Source organism: Spermophilus citellus, assembly GCF_964194105.1.
Source record: "Spermophilus citellus genome assembly, chromosome: 10".
Lineage (NCBI taxonomy): Eukaryota > Metazoa > Chordata > Mammalia > Rodentia > Sciuridae > Spermophilus > Spermophilus citellus.
In genome coordinates, this window is record NC_138197.1 from 113,419,530 (window position 1) to 113,439,128 (window position 19,599).

Here is a 19,599-nt window from a genome sequence, read left to right on the forward strand (position 1 = left end):
ATCTGGAGAACCACATTCTAATGCATATAAAATATATTTGTTCATTTTAAAAAATGTCAATAAATTTTGTTTTAGATCTTAAAAGCATGCATTCATACATTCTTCTATTTACTCATTTTTATTTTAAAAACTATTTGTAGTATGAATATATAACAACAAATCCCACCATTATGTACAAGTGCAGTGCACCAATAAGAAATGTGGGGACAAAAACCTATTTTTAGACAGGCATGGTGGTGCATGCCTATGATCCCAGTGGCTTGGAAGGCTGAGGCAGGAGGATCATGAGGCCAAAGCCAGCCTCAGTAGCAGTGAGGCACTAAACAATTCAGTGAGACCCTGTCTCTAAATAAAATACAATATGTTGGCTGGGAATGTGGCTCAGTGGTTGAGTGCCCCTGAGTTCAATCCCCGGTAACTCCCTACCAAAACACAAAACCAAAACAAAACACCCTATTTTTAGTTTCTGTTATATCCCAGTCACTGTATTAGATGACAAGTTTCTAAAGGAAATGAAACAAATGAGCTGTAGAGATATGTCCAGAGGATTAAATCGTGTGATAAAAACACCACATAAAGGAAACCAAGGTGCTAAAAGGGCATGTAGAAGGAATATCTGATCCCCTTTTGAGGGTGGGTGGGGGTGTGGGAAGGTTTTTGTGTGTGTGTGTGAAACTAAACTTAAGAAATAACATAAAAATGCTACAATTATTCTAATAACATTTAAAATATATTCTGTGTTTTAGTGCTGCAATAGTATATTCCACACTTAAACTTCTGCAAGATTCAAAACTTTTTAAAAAGAATGTAACGAAAGATGATGCAGAGAAGCCCCTTTCTCCAGGCACTTCTGTATGTATGAATATTACACTTCTCCTTATAATACTTACTGCATAATGACTATTGGCATGCTAGGAGATTGTCTAATTATTTGGGTGAAGACAAGGAGTAAAGTACAAAAAGAACACTGAATTCAGAATAAAAATACCTGAGTTTAGGTCCCATTTATTGTACTTATTCACAGGAATACCTTGAGAAAATCTCTTAAAATTTGAGAATTTTTGTAGTTTTATTTGCGATCGGATGGAATTGGATACAATAGTCTCTAAAGTTCCATCGAGATGGATCGTTGTAATGTTTAGATATGCTCTTACTACACATAAAGTTGTCTTACGAGACTTACTGTCTGTTCTGCTTTTGAGTTTATTATCTGGGCATGACCAGTAAAATACCTGTATTTTTTCTTCCTTTGGATTCCTCATAGCGTACTCCATATTTTAGATTTCCAATGTATTTGAGAACTGTGCATAAATTCTATGATTAGACTTTGATAAGAGCATATAATTTAACAATATAGGGTTGATTAGGATTAAAATATTAAGATTCATTACATGGAATTCTTGCACATTATTTCAAGAATGACTAATAAAATAGCTAATATCCAGCATCATTACAAATTAGCAAAGCTAATTATACTAAATAAAGACTCATTTCTAGCTATATTAAAAGTACTAACCATATTAAAAAGCAATCTAATTCTAAAAATTGTCTTAGAACAATGGTTATCAACTGGAGGTGATTTTATATCCCAGGGGAGAGTTGGCAATGCATGGAGACATTTTGGTTGTTACAACTAGAGGGGGGGTGCTATGGGCATCAGTTGGGTAGAGGCCAGACATGCTGCTTAAATATCCTATAATGTACAGGAGAGCCCCCTGCCACCCCAGCAATTATCTGGCTTCAAATATCAAAGCATCAAGATTGAAAAACCTTGATTAAGTTGAAGGAGAATTGGCTTTTCATTAGGAACATGAAATAAAAGCACTTAAAGATTAAGTTTAATTGATGAACATTGTTTTCTGTATTTCTCTTCTAAATACTAGATTCCTTGAATACTTGGCCCATTCTAATCACCATCCTGCCTGCGTGGCCTCTGTTCACCACTTACTCTTGTTCTCAGGAATAACTCACCTTTCTTTTCCTGTACATCCCACCTGTCTGTTCACATTCTAGCCCCCTTCAAGTCCCATTAGCAGCTTCCCGATAGCCGGTAGTGCCAATTGGTTGGACACGATCCCTGGCAGGAAATTCTAGAACAAAGGGCTGGGGGGTTAAATTTCCCTGATAGTCTATGATTGACTTCCCCCAAAACAAGCTTCCTCTGCGCTTCCTTCCCAGTAGCTATGGGCACCCATCACCTCTTTTAAAGTATAATAACACAGATGGTAAATCAGTTATAATACATTCTTGGAATGAGAGCCACACAAAGCAATGTAACACAGACAGTTAAGACTGGATTTGAAACCCAGGAAAACACACAGTGAGTTGAGTCCTACCAGCATTGAGTCCCACCTAGGTTAAGCAAGTTAGTAAACCTTTCTAGCTCTCTGTTCTCCCAACTGTAAAACAGAAATAACAATAACCCCTCTTTGGCTGTTAGAAAAATTAAATGAGATATTGTGTATAAAGCATGTAGCACAATGCCTGACACATAATAAGTGCTCAATAAATATTAGGGAATGTTATTTATTATTTTTCAGCCCTGCAAATGGTGTTTAAAAAACTTTTGATGACATAGAAACTGCTGACAATATAATTTTTATATTTTATAGATATACAAAATAATTTCTAAATTTAAAAACTGAATACTATGAAATGATATTGGATGCTTAGCTTACATTTGGCCTTAGGTTAGAACTTCATCATTATGAAATGAGAAGATAACCATTATTTTAATATTGTTTAGACCTCAGAAAATAAAGATGATGAGTTTTTGGACCCTGTTTCCCTGAATGCTCGAGAATATTTCAACATTCATCTGTGGTTGAGGTGCCGCTTAGCACTGGTGACTGCTTTTGTCTCACAAATTCGAGGCATTGGAATTGTGAAAGGTACTAATGTACTATTTCTTAATCAATGTTTCCACAAAATGTAATTTTATACAGATGAAGGAGCAGTAATATATTGGGATATCTTTTGCTATAACATTCACTTTTTTTTTTTTTTTGTACCAGGGATTGAACCCAGGGTCACTTAACCACTGAACCACATCCCTAGTACTTTTTATTTTGAGTAAGCATCTTGCTAAATTTTGCTGAGGGCCTCGCTAAATTGTGGAGCCTGGCCTGGTACTTTTGATCCTCCTGCCTCAGCCTCCGGAATTGCTGGGATTAAAGGCATGTGCCACCTTGCTGATATATAGCATTCACATTTTCTAACTTTCAAGCTTGATCTCTTTCCAGAATTTAAAAATCTGGTATTAATTAAAAATAATATTTTCCAACATTATGGCATATATATTACCACAGTGCAAAACAGCAGGGAGATTTGTCATCTTGGAAAGTGGCTAAGCACAGGGGTGAGGAGCACCAGTCTTGGAGCCATCAAATTTGGGTTCAGATGCTGGATCTACCACTTCCTCACCAAGTCTTTCTCGGCCAACTCTTTCAGTCTTTGTGTGCCTCAGTGTCCTGCTCTGTAAAATGAAGATAATTATACCCACTTCATACGAATGTCAGAATTAAATGGGCTAAATTTAATCTTAGATAATATAGCCTGGCACATATAAATGGTAGTGCTTGCAGTGAGTAATAATTATCTATTTGTATACCTCTGTATTCACTCATGTCTCTCTCCCAAGTTTAAGTTATTTCATGTAATATTATTGTTACTTCATAGAACTGGAATATCCTAAAGTACTTTGCCCCAAATTACACCAATTTTTTTTCTGCATTTCCTGTAGAGTCTGTTTTCCATCTTAATATCCTCTTGTTCTTTGACCTTATGCAATATTACTGTGATGAGCATTGCAGATGTTATACATATATGCTTTCTTATTTTCTCACTGCATTTTAAATAGCCACACTTATTTATCTTAGAGAACGATTTGACAGATTGTTTGAGCCTCATCCGTGAGTTATACGTGGAAGCAAAAAGTGCAGAGGACTTAGAACTACAGGCTGAATTCTTGATGCAAGCTGTAATCCTTGGCCTGCAGGAAAAGCATTTAAAGGCAGACATCATCACAGACCTTCAGGTAAGAAGAAAACCTTGTGCATATTTATATTTAGGAAGGATTCCCGTTAGAATAAAAGGAGAGAATTTTAAATTCCATTAGGTACTGAATGCATACCAAGCAACAGGGCCAGTTCTGTTTAGGTGAATTAGCAAAAGTACTAGCAAATGGAATATTTTTATTTTAATAGGATATAATACATTTGCTTGAAGGAAAAGAATTTCTTTCTCCTCGATCTTTGTTAACTCTGGCGAAAAGCCTTGTTCTACTGGATGACTTAACAAAAGCTGAGAAATTCAAGGAATCTCCCTATTCAAAACCAGACAAGTTACAATTTTTGACCCAGGCTCACAACATTATTATTGAACAGGTGAGAATGTTTTTGTGTCCCACAAGATGTAGAAGTTTACCTTTTGTCTTTTTTTCTTATTCCAAACTACATTAACTAATTGTTCATTATAATATTTCTTTCATAGATGCTAACTTTTGGGGAAACAATTGACTTGCATTTATCAAACACTGAATATAAAAATCTATTACAACCTTTGAAAAATATCTATCTTCCTCATGTTATGTTACTGGCCAAAATAAAAATGAGAATTGGTAAGAACATTTAAACATATACATGTTTAAATCTGAATGTTTGTGAGTATTGTGTGTAACAGATATACCATTTCAAGTTATTTTCAGGTAAGCTATCATCTGAGTGCATTTAAAAGGAGTAGTGTTTATGAACACTCTGGCTTCATTTATTTAACAATTTTGATCACTTACCACATGTCAGACTCAGTGATGTATTTAATCTTTATATATGATTAGAGTATGAAGGTGATTACAGTAATTATAACATGCCTAACTAATTGCTTTGGACTATTGCATTTTATCTAGTTAATCAATCATTTGGATTGAAATTATACCCATGTAGTCTACTTTAGAATTACTATGTATTTCAGAATATTTATTTTGAAAAATCATACAAACAGAAAATACAAAACACATTTCTTCAATAACACTATTTTTGTTAGTGTAAAATATGTAAATATGTAATATGTAAAATGCATTATGTCTTTTAGGTTATAATGGATGCTTTTAAGTAGCTCTATCTTTAAAAATGCTTAACAATTGTCAATGAACTAAGAAAACAGCTTTAATAATTATATTAATGAAGGTGATATTCCTCTTCTCTGAGCTCTGATAACTTGTTTGTAAAATTTTAGGAAATGAACTTATGCCTTATAAATGTGGAAATTGTCAAAAGTCTTCTTATTTTTATTAAAATAATGATAATAATAAGGTATCTTGAAGGTACAGCATCTATGTCTCTTCATAATACATTAGCTTGCACCTCAGATAGTGGATTTGCTGATAACAGTATTCTAAATGCCAGGTGGGTGGTATGGTTTCCAGTTATCTGCATGCTGAGCCTGTTGGGAGACACTCCGCTTGGTGTGGTCATAGCTGCCACCTCCTTCTGCCTCACTCCTGTGCCAGGGGAGCAGCTTCCCTCTTCTCAAAGCCTCTTGACTTTGCTCAGCTCCCCAGCTCCTCTATCCTTCCCGGGGTCCTGCTCCAACATTTTTAACCCTCTCTCACGTCTTCCACTGTCCTTACTCACTGTGTCCTTTCCTCACACTATAGATTTGTAAATATGTTCTACTCTTACATTAATTTAAAAAAGAAAACAACAACAAGTACAGTAACGGTAACAAATCTACCCTAAGTCTCTCTCTCCCTCCAACATCCACTGCCAGCTGGATCCTCAAGAATGAATTCTGTTTCCTCCTTCCCCTTTCCTCACCTCCCATTCGCTCTTTATCTCACTCCATTCTCGATCCAGACCAGAAAACCCACACTTGATGAGGCCACAGAAAGTTAAATCAGTCATAACTCCAAGGTATGATTTTCTGACCTTGCCCCTATGGACCGAGGAGCATTTGATACTGTCTGCTGACATGGCTCACAACTTCCTGAAACCGCTTTCCTAACCATTAGGCACTGCCTTGGGCCAGTTTTTCTCTCCCCTCTCTGATCTCTTCATTACCTTTGTAAGTTCTATTTACATAGTTTCTCCCTTTAAATAAACACTCTCCATTTATTTTTGTTTCAAGGACTCCTTATGATGTGGTCCTGGGCTACCTGTTCACCTCTTCAACACTCTAGTCGTACCACACCACTCCAGGCGTATGCTTGCTTTAGACCTTTGCACTAGCTATTGTCTCCATTTGGAACAGTCTTCCCCAGAAACTCCACTCTCATGTCCTTCTGTGGCTCTCGCACACATGTAGATACATTTCATTTAACTCTGTTTATCCTTCAGAACTCCTCTAAGCATTGCATCCTCTGGAAATCTTTTCCTGACCCTCAAGACTGGGTTATGGGTCTCACTCCCCTGCTAATTGGCTATTCTTATTGTAGCACTCATCAGATTGGTTATTAAGGCCAGTGTCCTTGCTTGAAGACTCCATTTTATTGTAAACTTGTGTTAGCCTTTCATCACTGTGACCAAAGTACCTGATAAGAACAACTTAGAAGAGGAAAAGTTTATTTTAGGATTATTAATTTATTCTAGCTTTCCAAAGTTCAGTCCCCGGTCAGCCAGGTTCCATGGCTCTGGACCCAAGGTGAGGCAGAGCATCATGACAGAAGGGCATGGTGGAAGAAAGCTACTCAGCTCATGGTAGCCAGGGAGCAGAGAGAGGAGAGATGAAAAGGGAAGGGGTGGCTGGGCAGATGAACCCTTCTAGGACATGTCCCCTGTGACCCACTTCCCCCAGCCATGCTCCAACTGCCTATAGTTACCACCCAAACAGTTCAAACTAGGAAGAACTGATTGTATTACAGCTCTCAAAATCTAACCATTCACCTCTGAATATTCCCACACTAACACAGGAGCTTTAGGGGACACCTCATATTCAAATTATAACAAGACTTCTTAAGGCGACAGTTTTGTTTTGTCCTCCTGATATGCCAGACACTTAGCACAGTGCCTGAAATCAATCAATCAAACAACTAATCGATCGATAATGGTGCTTTTGGACTTATTTCCTCTAGGGGACTACTGTGCAATCACTAATAAAGAATTTGCAGAAATTTTTATATGATGGAAAGATGTTTACTACATTGAAAAAATGTACAAAAGCAAAAGTACAAAATGCATTTCATGTCATGATACCACAGGAAAACAATGACAAAAAAGATTGACACCAATAAACCTTTCATTGGCTGGTGTGATTATAGATAATGTTTATTTTCTTCTTTTTGCTTAACTCTCCTCTTTAAATCTTCCACAAGGAACACATATAACTTTTGTGACAGAAAAAGATTGTCCAGGAAGTATTCATTGGTGAAGATAAAAACCTAATAAAAATCAAGCCTTTAGCATCTAGCACCATTTTTCACACATAGTAGAATATTAGAGCCTTTTCAAATATTTAAAGAAAATAAATAAGTGAACAGTGATGCAAAAAGAAGGTTAACAGAAACAGAAAAGCACAGGTGGAGAGTGCAGAGCAAGCTCGCTAGATGAGGGTTTGGAATCTGGAGGGCTTAGCTTGGATTTTTCCATTACTCCTTAGTTGTCTGATCTTATAACTTATTTAAGCTCTTGGACACCAGTGTCTTATCTGTGAAGTGGGAACAGGGCCATTTACCCTACATATTTGAAGTAAATGAGATAAATTATTAAACAGTACCTGGCATAGAGCAGTCATGCAGTAAAAGATATCACTGTTGTTATTATTCTTTACATTTTAATTTATCTTTTCTACTTTCTTGACTGCAGTTTCCTTATCTGTCAGTTTGATCAAGTGGTTTTCATAATTTTCTTTCTTTCTATGTTACTTTAGACCTCTTTTGTACTTTTCTTTTCCCAGTCCTCAGACTCAAGCCTGTGGGTCCCTTCTATCTTACCCAGCTCTGGCTGCCTCCCCCCTCTGGGGACTCTGACCTGCTTCCCTCCAGGCCCATCCCCATCTTGGTGAGATCTTAGAGTGAATGCTATGTCCCTCCTTTAATCTCACCTTCTAGAGAAGATCGATAGAAATTTTTCTCCTTCTTTCCCACTCTCTACAACTCCTAGATTTTACTGAGATGATTTAGTGCCTTTGATGCCAATAACTTTATTTTTTTTCCCTTTGAACTCTTTCTTTTTAATAATAATATCCATGTTAGTCATCCGACCATTGGGCAAGTACTGCTGCTTCTCCCTTCCACCTCGTCTTCATTCATCTTCTCTTTCCAGCCTGTGTCCTGCTTCATGGATTGTTCATTGAATCTTTCTATTCTCTAATTCTTTCCCCCAATGGGATAACTAGCTGCTATACTCTCTGAATTATGGTTCTCGGCAAAGGCTCTTCTGTGCTCTGACAGGTGAATGATGTGCTGTCTCAGCTCAGTGTCAGAATCTTGGGGTATGGCCTTTTCTCCGGGATTTGATGGATGTTATTCCACCATTTCTAGCTTCAAATGTTGCAAATGAGAACTGCAATGTCAGTCTAATTTTTCTTTTCGTTTGGTAAGAAATTTGCTCTCTCTGTCAAAAAACTTGTAAGATTTTCCCTTTCTCATAGTTCTGGAAATTTACCAGCACATGTCTGAGTATATGGATCTTCCTTCTCTGCCCTAGAGCACAGTGAGCCCTTTCAATCTGCAGGAAAGTCTCTTTCAAGCTCTGGGAAATTTTCTTCTTGTTTAATCACTACATAGGCATGTTCTCTGTTCAAAGTTTCTTCTTCAGCTACTATTGAGAGCTGGAGCCAGCCTGCTTAGGTAAAAATCTCCAGCATGTGATTTCTTCTTCTTAGTCTTCTTATTTTTAAAATAGGGAATGTCTTGGTCAATTAAAGTTGTTATAACAAAATACCCTAGACTGGGAAATTTATAAATAAGAGAAATTTATTGCTCACCATTCTGAAGGCTAGAAATCTAAGATTAAGAATTGGTAGCTGATGAGGGCTTTCTCTGCTTTATAAATGGTGCCTTTTATTGGTCCTTACATTGTAAAAGGGGCAAACAGCTTTCCTGAAGCCCCTTTTTATAAGGGTATTAATTCCATTCATGAGGGTTCCATTTTTACAACTTAACTACCTGCTGAAGTCCTGACTTCTTAATACCATCATTGTGGGAATTAGGTTTCAACATATGAATGAGGAACACAAACATTCAGATCATAGCAGGGAACAATAATGGCTCTATCGCATAGGTGACTAAATAAGAAAGATGCCTACCCCAGTACCTAGACCATAGTAGGCACTACTGGGTGTTGAATATTAATATTTGTATGTCGAGTTTAGATCTGTCTTCCAAGTCTATCATCTTGCAGAATTTCTGTTTATTTATACCATCATGATATGAGCTACTTATACCATCATGATATAAGCATCATGATTATTTAAGATTATTTTCCCATAAATTAACTTGAGTTTTCTTATGAGATGAAAAAGTGGATTACTTGTTGTAAGTAGCAAATAAAAGTCACTTAAATTTCTATATGATCTTCTGTATCATTAACTGAGATTTCATCAATGACTGTCTTTTCAAAATCATCTGATACCTTTATATCTCTACAAATGCTGTACTTTTTTTCTTGCTTTAACTTGTCATCCTATTTACAATCAATTTTATTTCACTGATTGAATCTTTCTATTCTCTAATGCTTTTCTGGTGGTTATATTTGTTCTTCCTCTTGCTGGCTGCTGGTTATCTTTTTTGCTTGGATGTCTTACTTTGTCTACTTAATTGTGGTCGAGGTCCAGCTAGTGGATTGACTTCAGCAGGGGGTAATGCTGCAGATCTCCATCAAAATAGCTAGTTCTTCCTCTACCAGCCTCCAGAGTGTGATTCCCTCCTGAGGCACCAGGAGGGTGCTCAGGAGTGGGGAGCACTTAGGTCACTGTCAGGTCCCTCAGAGTTCCTGGGAAAGCCAAGAAGGCAGCCATTCAGAGCTGGCTGTCTCTGGATCTCTCAGACATTGTCTCAAGCTCTCTCCAGGATGCTGTCTCTGATTTGTGACCCAAACTGTCCTGCCTTTGTTTCACAGCATTTGTCTAGTACAGAATGCACAAAATTGGGTGCCAACTCTGCCTGTTCTCGCCATCGCCTTCTAGGACCCATCTGCCTCCTGCACCAGCAGCTGCTTGGTCAGGAGAGGTCAATGGATGGTTGGATTAGATAGTGAAAGGGAGGCCAGTAAGGGCACACTCACGCAATCATCTGTTCAGAACCTTCCCACTCTCTCCCTTTCATGATTAATATTGATCATTATTATGATGATTATCAGATATGAATTTAATTATCTAATGTAAATTACTTTATTTTGTTAAAAGTCTTCATTTATGAAGCTAGCTTGATTTAGTTGGACTCTCAAATTCCTTCCAGTTCAAAGATCCAATGAGAGCTATTTTTATGCCTTTCTAATCTGCAAATTTGTTATATTATCAGGAAATTTGATTTCCACATGAGCTTTAAGTACAGATTGTGTAAAATCAAATGTATTTTCTACTTTTCTGACTTACTAATCTTGAAGATGTGTCACCACTCAATGACAATACTGTTGCTGCTCTTTAGATTCATTTGAAGCTGAACAGCTTGCTTTCTGGTATATTATATTAAATACAGACTTTAAAAACAAAACCAAAAGCAGACTTTCTGTCAAAACAATGTTAGTTTCACAACTTCTTTTTCACAGAGTTGATGTTTACTGGAAAAAGGAACACTTCAATATTATGAGGCACAAAATCATCTGAGACTTGCTTTCTTGACAGTTATTCTTTATAATATAGATTGCATCACAAGAATAAAGCCACTTAAAGTTTTTTTTTCTTTCTGAAAATGGAAGATAACATTTTGAGTTTATTTTTAGAAAACAAGAATAAGCATCATGATTATTTAAGATTATTTTCCCATTAATTACCTTAACCTGAGCTTTCTTTGAGATGAAAAAGTAGATTACTTATTGTAAGTAGCAAATAAAAGTCACTTAAATTTCATTGTTTCAATCCACCACCATTTGCTGAGGACCACTTATGTGCAAGAATAATACTGGGGAGTGGTGATGTAATTGGGAACCAGTTGCCAACTCTGCCTTCAAAGAGCCTATTATTTAGCTGGTGAGAAGAGAGAAAATCAATAATTTCTAAATAACTAAATAATAGGCTCTTTGAAGGCAGAGATGGCAACTGGTTCTCTAGAAGAGAATGAAGTATCGTTGTATATCAATACTCTGCATCATCATGCCTGGTCCAGAGTAAGGGCTTAGTAACTTCTCTTTGGGGGGTGTAAGGAAAAAGGAATTTTTCTTCCATCTTGCCATCCATATTTCATATTCCCTGAACTAAAAATTTACAAAAAGTACTATTCTTTTTTTGAAAAAGAACTTTTTGGCTTCTTAGAATCGAAAAAATTTCCAAACCCAACAGGATCGCAGGTATTTTCTAGTTCTGTTACCTCACTGTTTCTGAGAAAGACACTTAAAACCCAGAGGCATGGAGGTTCAAAGCCTCAAATGACATGGTAGCTCCAGTGACTGGCCAGGACCCAGCACTTCAGCTGGAATCAAGCATCTGTACTGTGCATCCTATGCTGCCCTTCTGTTCATGCTCCTTTCTTGTATTTATTCAACTATTCTTCAAAGTAGTACCCCCACCCCGTTTTCTTCTACTCTTTTCCCCAGCCACTTTCTACTCTAAAATTACCAAAAGCAGGGTGCTCATCAGTCATCAGCCTGGACAACTTTCCCCAGTAAGCCAGGGCTCCCTAACCTGCCACCACAGAACCTTGTATTTTCCTTGCCACACACAATTATGGCTCTGCTCTTTACTAGCCACGTGACTGTGGGCAAGTTACTTAAATATTTTTGAACCACTGCTGTGCCCTCTGTTAAGTTAGCATGATGATGGTCCCCACTCAGAGCTGCAAGGATCATAGGGATAATACAGGCTAAGTACATGAGATGGTACCTGGCATGTGGAAAGCAGTTAATTAACCTTAATCTATTATTCATTTTGATCATTTTTATCTAGTGCTTAAAAATACAGAAAATATTTGCTGCATTAATGTCTGTGTGATTTTGAGGCCACATAGGTTAAAAAAATGTTTGTTCCTTCCACCAATCCTTTATTATGTTAAGTGATGATGGTCCCATATAAGTGTAGCAGGGACACTTGTTGGGATGACAATACATACATACATACATACATACATACATACATACATATATGGCATAGCATAGCAAACAACCACTGTAGTACTTAATAGAAAACCAATATCTAGCAATGTATGCAAATTTTGATGGGAGCAACATAAAACTCCCAGATGTTTCTCTAATAATGACCTCATCTCAGAAATATAAAAGTTGTTTTGTAGAGCATCATGAAATTTTAGAACTAAAAGAGACTTGAGATATCATCTCTCATTTTAAAAACAAGATAATAAGTTGGGGAAAAAACAATAATAAGTTGGAAATTTACGAAAGATGTAATTATGGACATTCATTGAAATATTGGGTATTCTTTTTTCTTAAACTATGTCTTGGATCCTAAAAACCATGAAGACCACAGAGTTGTTAACAAATACCCCATTACTGTGAGAGAAGAATGGTAACATGGAGGCTTGCTATGACCACTGTGTATTTTATTGTTTTGCCCCCACCCACTTGTTTTCCTTTTAGGACATACATTAGCCAAACAGGTATATAACAGTAATAAAAAGAAGGACTCCTCAAAGTGGTTACCTGCTCTTCATCTTTTTGATGTTGCACTGAGGCTCTGTAAGATAACGGCTATGGAGGAATATGAGGTAGAAGCTGAAATCCTCTTTCAGAAAGGTAAGACATATTTGGGGTCAGAACTATGTAAAGTTTGTAAAATATTTTTCTTAACAATAGCATTCTTGACTATAAACATTACAATTTTTTACCAAGGCCTTGGTAATGTCAAAAGCAACTTGACACCCCTGCCAAACTCAGTTTTAGATAAAAGAGCACTACTTGTTTGTTTATTTCTAGAAAGAAAGAATTTCTGTTTGGTTTCTTGTATAATTTTAATTGACCCTTCTTATACAGTTTCATGTTTGACTATGAAATATCAGTATCAACTACGTGGCTATAGATAATATTACTTAAATGATTCTTGGAAAATATTTTTCCTATATTATTTTATTACCCAGCTAAACATTTTTATTAATTTCCATAAGTAAGGGAATTGAAATTAAATAGCTATCACATACCTATACTTACAACTTATATACACTATCAATTTATGTAAAATGCATATAATTTTATTGTGGCCTCTTAAGGAGAAAAACAAAGGGTGATGGTTGCTATAATTTACTGAGCATCTACTAGATGCCAACCATCTAGTAGTATTGTCAATGTTTCACATCTTATATTGCTAATTCTTACAACCTCTATGAGTTAGGCATGTCTAATCCTGGTTGACAGATGAGGAAAACGAGGTATAGTCTGGTTAAGTAAATTTCCCAAAGTTAGCAGCTACTAAATGATAAGTGTCCAGATGTGAACTCAGTGCTGGCCAGCTCTGTGCCTTTTCCACATGAAAAGTGTGAATCTTGCCAATAGTGACTACAAGATCTCCCTGTCCTGCCCTCTTTGCTACAGAGGTGCTCACTTAGGGCCTACATTTGAATGATGGGGATCACCATGAGGGCAATGGGGGTGGGTACTAGAATCATAGAGGATTTTCAAGCATTTGATTTTTTAGGATTTTTTTCCATTAAGCTTGTGATTACTTGAAAAAAATTAAATTTATTTTTGATTGGCAAAAATATTATATATATTTTGGAGGTGTTTTGATATATGTACACATGATGGAATGATTAAATCAACTCATTTACATATTCATCACCTCATATACTTGTTTTTGTTGTTGTTGTGGTAGCATTTAAAGATTTGCTTTCTTCAATTTTCATATATATGATACAGTCTTATTAATTATGGTCACCATGCACAATGTCCCAGGATCACTTGTATGGTTGCATGTGACAGAATTTCCTTCTTGTCTGATGGTGAATAGCATTCCATTGTGTATATACACCACACTTTCTCTACCCCTTCATCCATTCAGTAAGGACTCAGGTTTATCCTGTGTGTTGGCTGTTGTGCATAATGCTACCGTGTATCAGAATGCAGCTTTTTACTTCTGTTTTCTATGATATTTTTGAAATAGGGAAAAGGGGAAAGCAGAGAGAGAATGGAAACATGAGGTATAGGAGAAGTGAGAAAACTAAGCAAGGAAACAGAAAAATAACATGGTAAGGCCAGTCGTGTTGAAGAAGCCAAAGGCATCTTGAATCAGTATTGCTGACTGAAGATTCTAGAAGCCTGAGACTCTTAGAGAAAGAAGCAACAGGTCTTCCACCACTGGCTTATCATTCGGCAAGAAACGACAGATAGACAGATAGAGAACAGCATATCCAGTTTTGTGAATTTCTATCATGAAATGTTTGTCTTTAAGTTCAAAATGATAGAAAAGGTGGAAAAATATTATTGTATATCTTTTTCTTCTTCTAGGCAAAATAGAACGTCAAATAATGATGGAAGAGAAATCTCCAACTTTGCAACTTGAGAGTTTATATGAAGCTATACAACTCAGCTTGAAAAATGATCAAAACTCAGGGTAAAAACCTAGCTTTGTTGTAGCAATGTTTGTATTGGTTTGAGCTCCATGTTCCAGTAGGACATTTGATATTCAAAATGGGAATGAATGATTGGCCTCTTCATGGCAGGCCTAGTACAGTGGGATCCATCGGTCCTTCAGGTCTACTGACATGATTTTCAAGAATTTTGCCCTTGGCTTCGACCCAAGTCCTCATCAACATTAACAGTAGATGGTGCCCATTGTCATAATGGCCCAGCGAACTATGTAACCATTTCTACACAAATCTCCTGTCAGCTTTGGGATTGTGGGAGTAAAAGGGGTTTCCTCTGGACTATTCATTTCCAGCCAGAAGATCCTCCCTCAGATGATACTGTATCTTGAAGGGATTGTGTGGATATTCACTCTGATCATCAACATTAGGACCGGTCAACTTAATCCTGTATAAAAATCATCACAAGGGCTGGGGATGTGGCTCAAGCGGTAGCGCGCTTGCCTGGCATGCGTGCGGCCCGGGTTCGATCCTCAGCACCACATACCAACAAAGATGTTGTGTCCGCCGAGAACTAAAAAATAAATATTAAAAATTCTCTCTCTCTCTCTCCTCTCTCTCTCTCTCTCTCTCTCTCTCTCTCTCTCTCTCTCTCTCTTTAAAAAAAAATCATCACAAGATTGAGGTTAGCCACCATTCCTAGAATAGCATTGATCTCTGTAGCCCCAGTGACAGACCTAATCCATACTTCACCATTGCTTTTAATTTTAATTAGTGTAAGGTTCAGGGCTGGTTTTCAAGGCAGGTAATCTTATCCTGACCATCCCTTCTTTAGTACCTTGTGTGCTGGAATATTCATCAGAAAGGTCTTGATGCTGGGCTTCAGAGCAGTCATAGCATGGAGTGTTGCCAGCACTGTTCAAGCTAGAATGCCCAGCTCTCTTCTAAGGCTTTCAATATCAGAGACAAAGATTCTAGTATCTGTGGCCAAATCTATGAAAAGAGGGTGTGAGTTTGAGACGGATGCTATTTTTGCCAATATATACCTTTAATGAGCACAGACAATGGTAGCAAATTGATGAAAAGAGATTATCAGTGGTAAAGATATTTAATAAGTACAGTGTTATATCATTTTAGATTGATAAGAGATTCCTACCTCGAACTGGCTTTATGGTATTTGTATCTGAAGAAGCCAAAGAGAAAGAGTTCAACAACACCATTAGCACTCAAGGTAATAGTCAAATGTTTTAGAAATCATAAGTTAATTGCCTTTTGTCTTGCTATTTTAGTAACACTGTGCTGTTGAAATAATGAGGCATTTTCCTGTGTGACTTGGAGAAATTAATTCATTACTTTATAGTCACATTTGTATTTATATGTCTCTTTGGATATTTTATGTAGGGTTCTGGAAATTGATTTCATTTAGATGTTTTTGCTTGTGAAAATGTTATACATGTAGACACTCTAAACAGCCAGTCATTAGTACGGATCAGAATATTGCAGGAGATGATATATTGGCTAACGAAACGGACAAGTAAGGTTTTCACTACCAACACAGCCTATAAGCAGCTAACCTCTAGAGTCATTCGTTCATTCACTCGTCAAGTACCTATGAGCACCTACTGTGGCCCCAGAACTATTCTAGAGGAAGGTGACAAAGCAGTGCTCTAGATGAGTCCAGTCCCTCCCTCATGCATCTTGCCACTCATGAAACAGACAGAGCCAGTGAAGGAAGAAAGTCAGAGGGAGGAGGCTGGGAGGGACCAAGGGAGGAAGAGGGACAGGGAGAGTGACTTAGGGAGTGAAATTTAGGGTTAGAAAATAACTTGGGTTTGTGGGGTTGTAAATAAATGTGGCCAGAAGATGTGATGTCCCAGGTGGGATTGGATGGATAAGGAGGCAGCCCTGCAAAGAATTGCCAAGGAATGTGTCACCTAGAGCAGTATTCTCGCAAACTAAGGTATGGAAACATCTGATTCAGGAAGTCAGAGATGAGGCCTGAGGTTTGGTGCTAGGAGCCACAAGCAAATAATATGATGCATGGCACTTTCGGTTGTAAGGTGACGCCAGCTAGCCATTGAGATGATATGATTATGTTAAGATTTACATTCATATGGAAATTGGACTCCTGCTGTTCACCTTGGCCAGCTACGGGACTCATGTTACGGGACTCCTGGAGAGTTCCCATTGGTTGGGGAAGGATAGTAGGAGGGAATTCCGGGGAGGTCGCCCCCCCCCTTCCGGTAGATGCTTGCGTGCATGTGTGTGTGTGTGTGTGTGTGTGTGTGTGTACCGGTTTTGGCTTGCCAGCGCGTACGGAGTATTGGCGGCTTTTTCAAAAATAAAGTTTTGTTCCTGCTTGAGTGGCTCGTGATTCTGTGCCCAGCCAGACTGAGGCAGTTTGGTGTTTCTAACAAACTCCCAGGTAATACTGATGCTGGTGGTCTTGGGCTACACTTGAGTATTAAGGATCTAGACTGAGGGAGATCCTAGAGGAAGGAGTCAACTCAGGCAGCTTTGAGGTGTATGAGCTCAGTCATTTTACTTTTTAAATTTCAATAGATGATCATCCTTACTTAATAATCACTTGACTCCCCAAAGAGATCTTTGCAGAAAATGTTGGTATCAAGTCTCTAATTTTGGGGACAACATAAACATGATTTAAAACCTTTAGGCAGGTAGACTCTCAGTTGAATTATTTATATGGTAGTTGCCTTATGTGGATGGCACCTATTTTTTTAAATTAAAATAATTACATACTAGAAAAAGTTACTTTTTGTGGTATGATAAACATGTTTATTTCCAGTAAGAGAATAAATATTTTGTTTCCATAGCAAGTGGCAATACAAATTAATATGATGGTACGATAATAACATACCACATTTTTTAGCCCATACTAGAGAAGTTCTTAAAATTAAGAGCATAAATAAGTTAGGATTTGAATGAAAAGAGTAGTGATTCCATATAATATTATTATTCTTTTCTATATATCTTGACACAGAATAAACATTTTAGCAAGTCTCATGAAGCACAGAAGACAGCCAAAAACAAATAGAAACATTTCATTCAGAAATACAAGACCATTGAAATAAAGCATTTGAAATTTGTCCAAATACAGACAACACTATGAATCCTTAAGAAACATTGTTTTTCACTTTTGTGAACTGTCCATATCATGCAGTTTGGGGTTTGAACCCCAGCTTCCTGACATACCCCCCATGTGACTGGGGCCTTTCCATTCCTGGTTTCTTCACCTCTGAAATAGAGATGATGGATGGCATGTGCCTCTTAGAGAGGTCAGGAGAATAAACAAGGTTAATTGCCTTGCACATAATAAACACTCAAAAAATGAAACTATTATCTCTTGTTATATAATTCAGCCAAACATCTACATTCTTTCTAAAAGTATTTTTTACATAGTATGTGTTTAATAATTATCTGTTAGGTTGAATTTACTAGTTCTGCAATATTCATTTATTCATTTGTCAACCAAACACTTATTGAGGTCTTCATATGTCAGGCACATTGCTGTCTTTCCCCAAGGAGTACAGAATCTGGCAAGGAAGAGGCAAAATTGTACTGCAATGTGATAAGGACTGTAAACACAATATGTCAAGGTGGCAAAGTCGGGCAACATAATTCTGCTTTGGGGGAATGCTGGAGAAGGCTTCCAAGATGAGATGAATTTTTGAAGAATGAGTGGAATTTTCCAAGTAGTTAAGTGGGAGAAAAGTAGTTCAGAGAGATCAGCATGCATACTTTTAAATAAGACTTAATTGACATACAATTTCCATCCATGAAACTAACCTATTTTAGGACTCCAGTTTACAGGGTTGCACAGCTGTTATCCCCATCCAGTTTTAGAACATCTCCACCATCCCCAAAATGATCCCTTGTGCCCATTTGCAGTCAATCCTTCTCCTACCCCAGCCCCATACAACTACAAAACTATTTGCCTTTCACAGGCATTTACTGTAAATGGAATCCTACAAGGTATCGTGTTTTGTGCCTGCTTCTTTCACCTCATGTAATGTTTTTGAGGTTCACCCATGTATAGCTTGTAACAAGTTTATTCCTTTTTACTGTCAATAGTATTCTATTATATAGAGAGACTGTTTTCGTATCAATTTGACAGTTGGTGGACACTTGAATTGTTTTATTTATTTATTTTTTGTCTGTTAGGCTTAATGTTGCTTTGACTTTATCTTCACCTTTCAGCATGGAGATACTCTTTCTGTTCTCTTGGTATATATCTAAGAGTGGAATTGTTGGATCAGATGGAAGCTATAGATTTAGCCATTTCATGATCTTTCAGATCATTTTCCAAAGTGACTGCCCCATTTGGCAATCCTACAGCAGAGTATAAGGGCTTCCATTTCTCTATACCCCTGGTAACACTTTTTATTCACCTTTGTGATGGTGCCATCCTGGTGGGTATGAGGTGGTATCTCTATGGTTTTGTCCCTATGGCTAATGATGCTGAGATCCTTTTATGTGCTTATTGTCAATTTGCTGTCTTCTTTGGAGAAGCGTCTATTTCAGATCCTTTGCCCATTTTTTACATTTGGGTCATTTGTCTTTTTTATCATTGAGTTGTCAAGGGCATATCTTTTTTCTAGATAAAAGTCTTTTATCAATACATGATTTGCAAAATATTTTCTCCCAGATGGTAGCTTGTATTTTCATATAGCTAATAGTGCTTTTGGAGACATAAAAGTTTTTAGTTTTAATGAGGTTAGATTTATCTTTATTTTTCTTTAGCTGATTGTGCTTTTGGCGGCACATCTAAGATCTCTAAGTCTACCTTAAAGTTGCATTGATCTAACTTTATGGGGTTATTCACTGCCTTTGTTACTGTAGCTTTTAGTAAGTTTTTAAATTGGAGAGTGCATGTCCTCCAACTAATTATGTTTTTCCTTTTCAAAATTGTCTTAGTTAATTTGAGTCCTGTGCATTTTCATACACATTTTAGGATCTGCTTA

The 19,599-nt window shown here is 37.2% G+C and overlaps 1 protein-coding gene across 1 annotated transcript in view; it reads left to right on the forward strand.

Annotated features, from left to right (window-relative positions):
• CFAP54 (cilia and flagella associated protein 54) overlaps window positions 1-19,599 on the forward strand; it is a gene marked incomplete at its 3' end in the record, with an annotated part of 282,789 nt that overhangs the window by 192,901 nt on the left and 70,289 nt on the right. Inside the window, exons 52-59 of the mRNA XM_081309497.1 lie at window positions 747-852; window positions 2,747-2,891; window positions 3,879-4,036; window positions 4,206-4,385; window positions 4,492-4,618; window positions 12,681-12,836; window positions 14,541-14,646; window positions 15,755-15,848. Of these exons, the coding sequence (XP_081165623.1) occupies window positions 747-852; window positions 2,747-2,891; window positions 3,879-4,036; window positions 4,206-4,385; window positions 4,492-4,618; window positions 12,681-12,836; window positions 14,541-14,646; window positions 15,755-15,848 (1,072 nt within the window). The remainder of the gene's footprint in view (window positions 1-746; window positions 853-2,746; window positions 2,892-3,878; window positions 4,037-4,205; window positions 4,386-4,491; window positions 4,619-12,680; window positions 12,837-14,540; window positions 14,647-15,754; window positions 15,849-19,599) is intronic.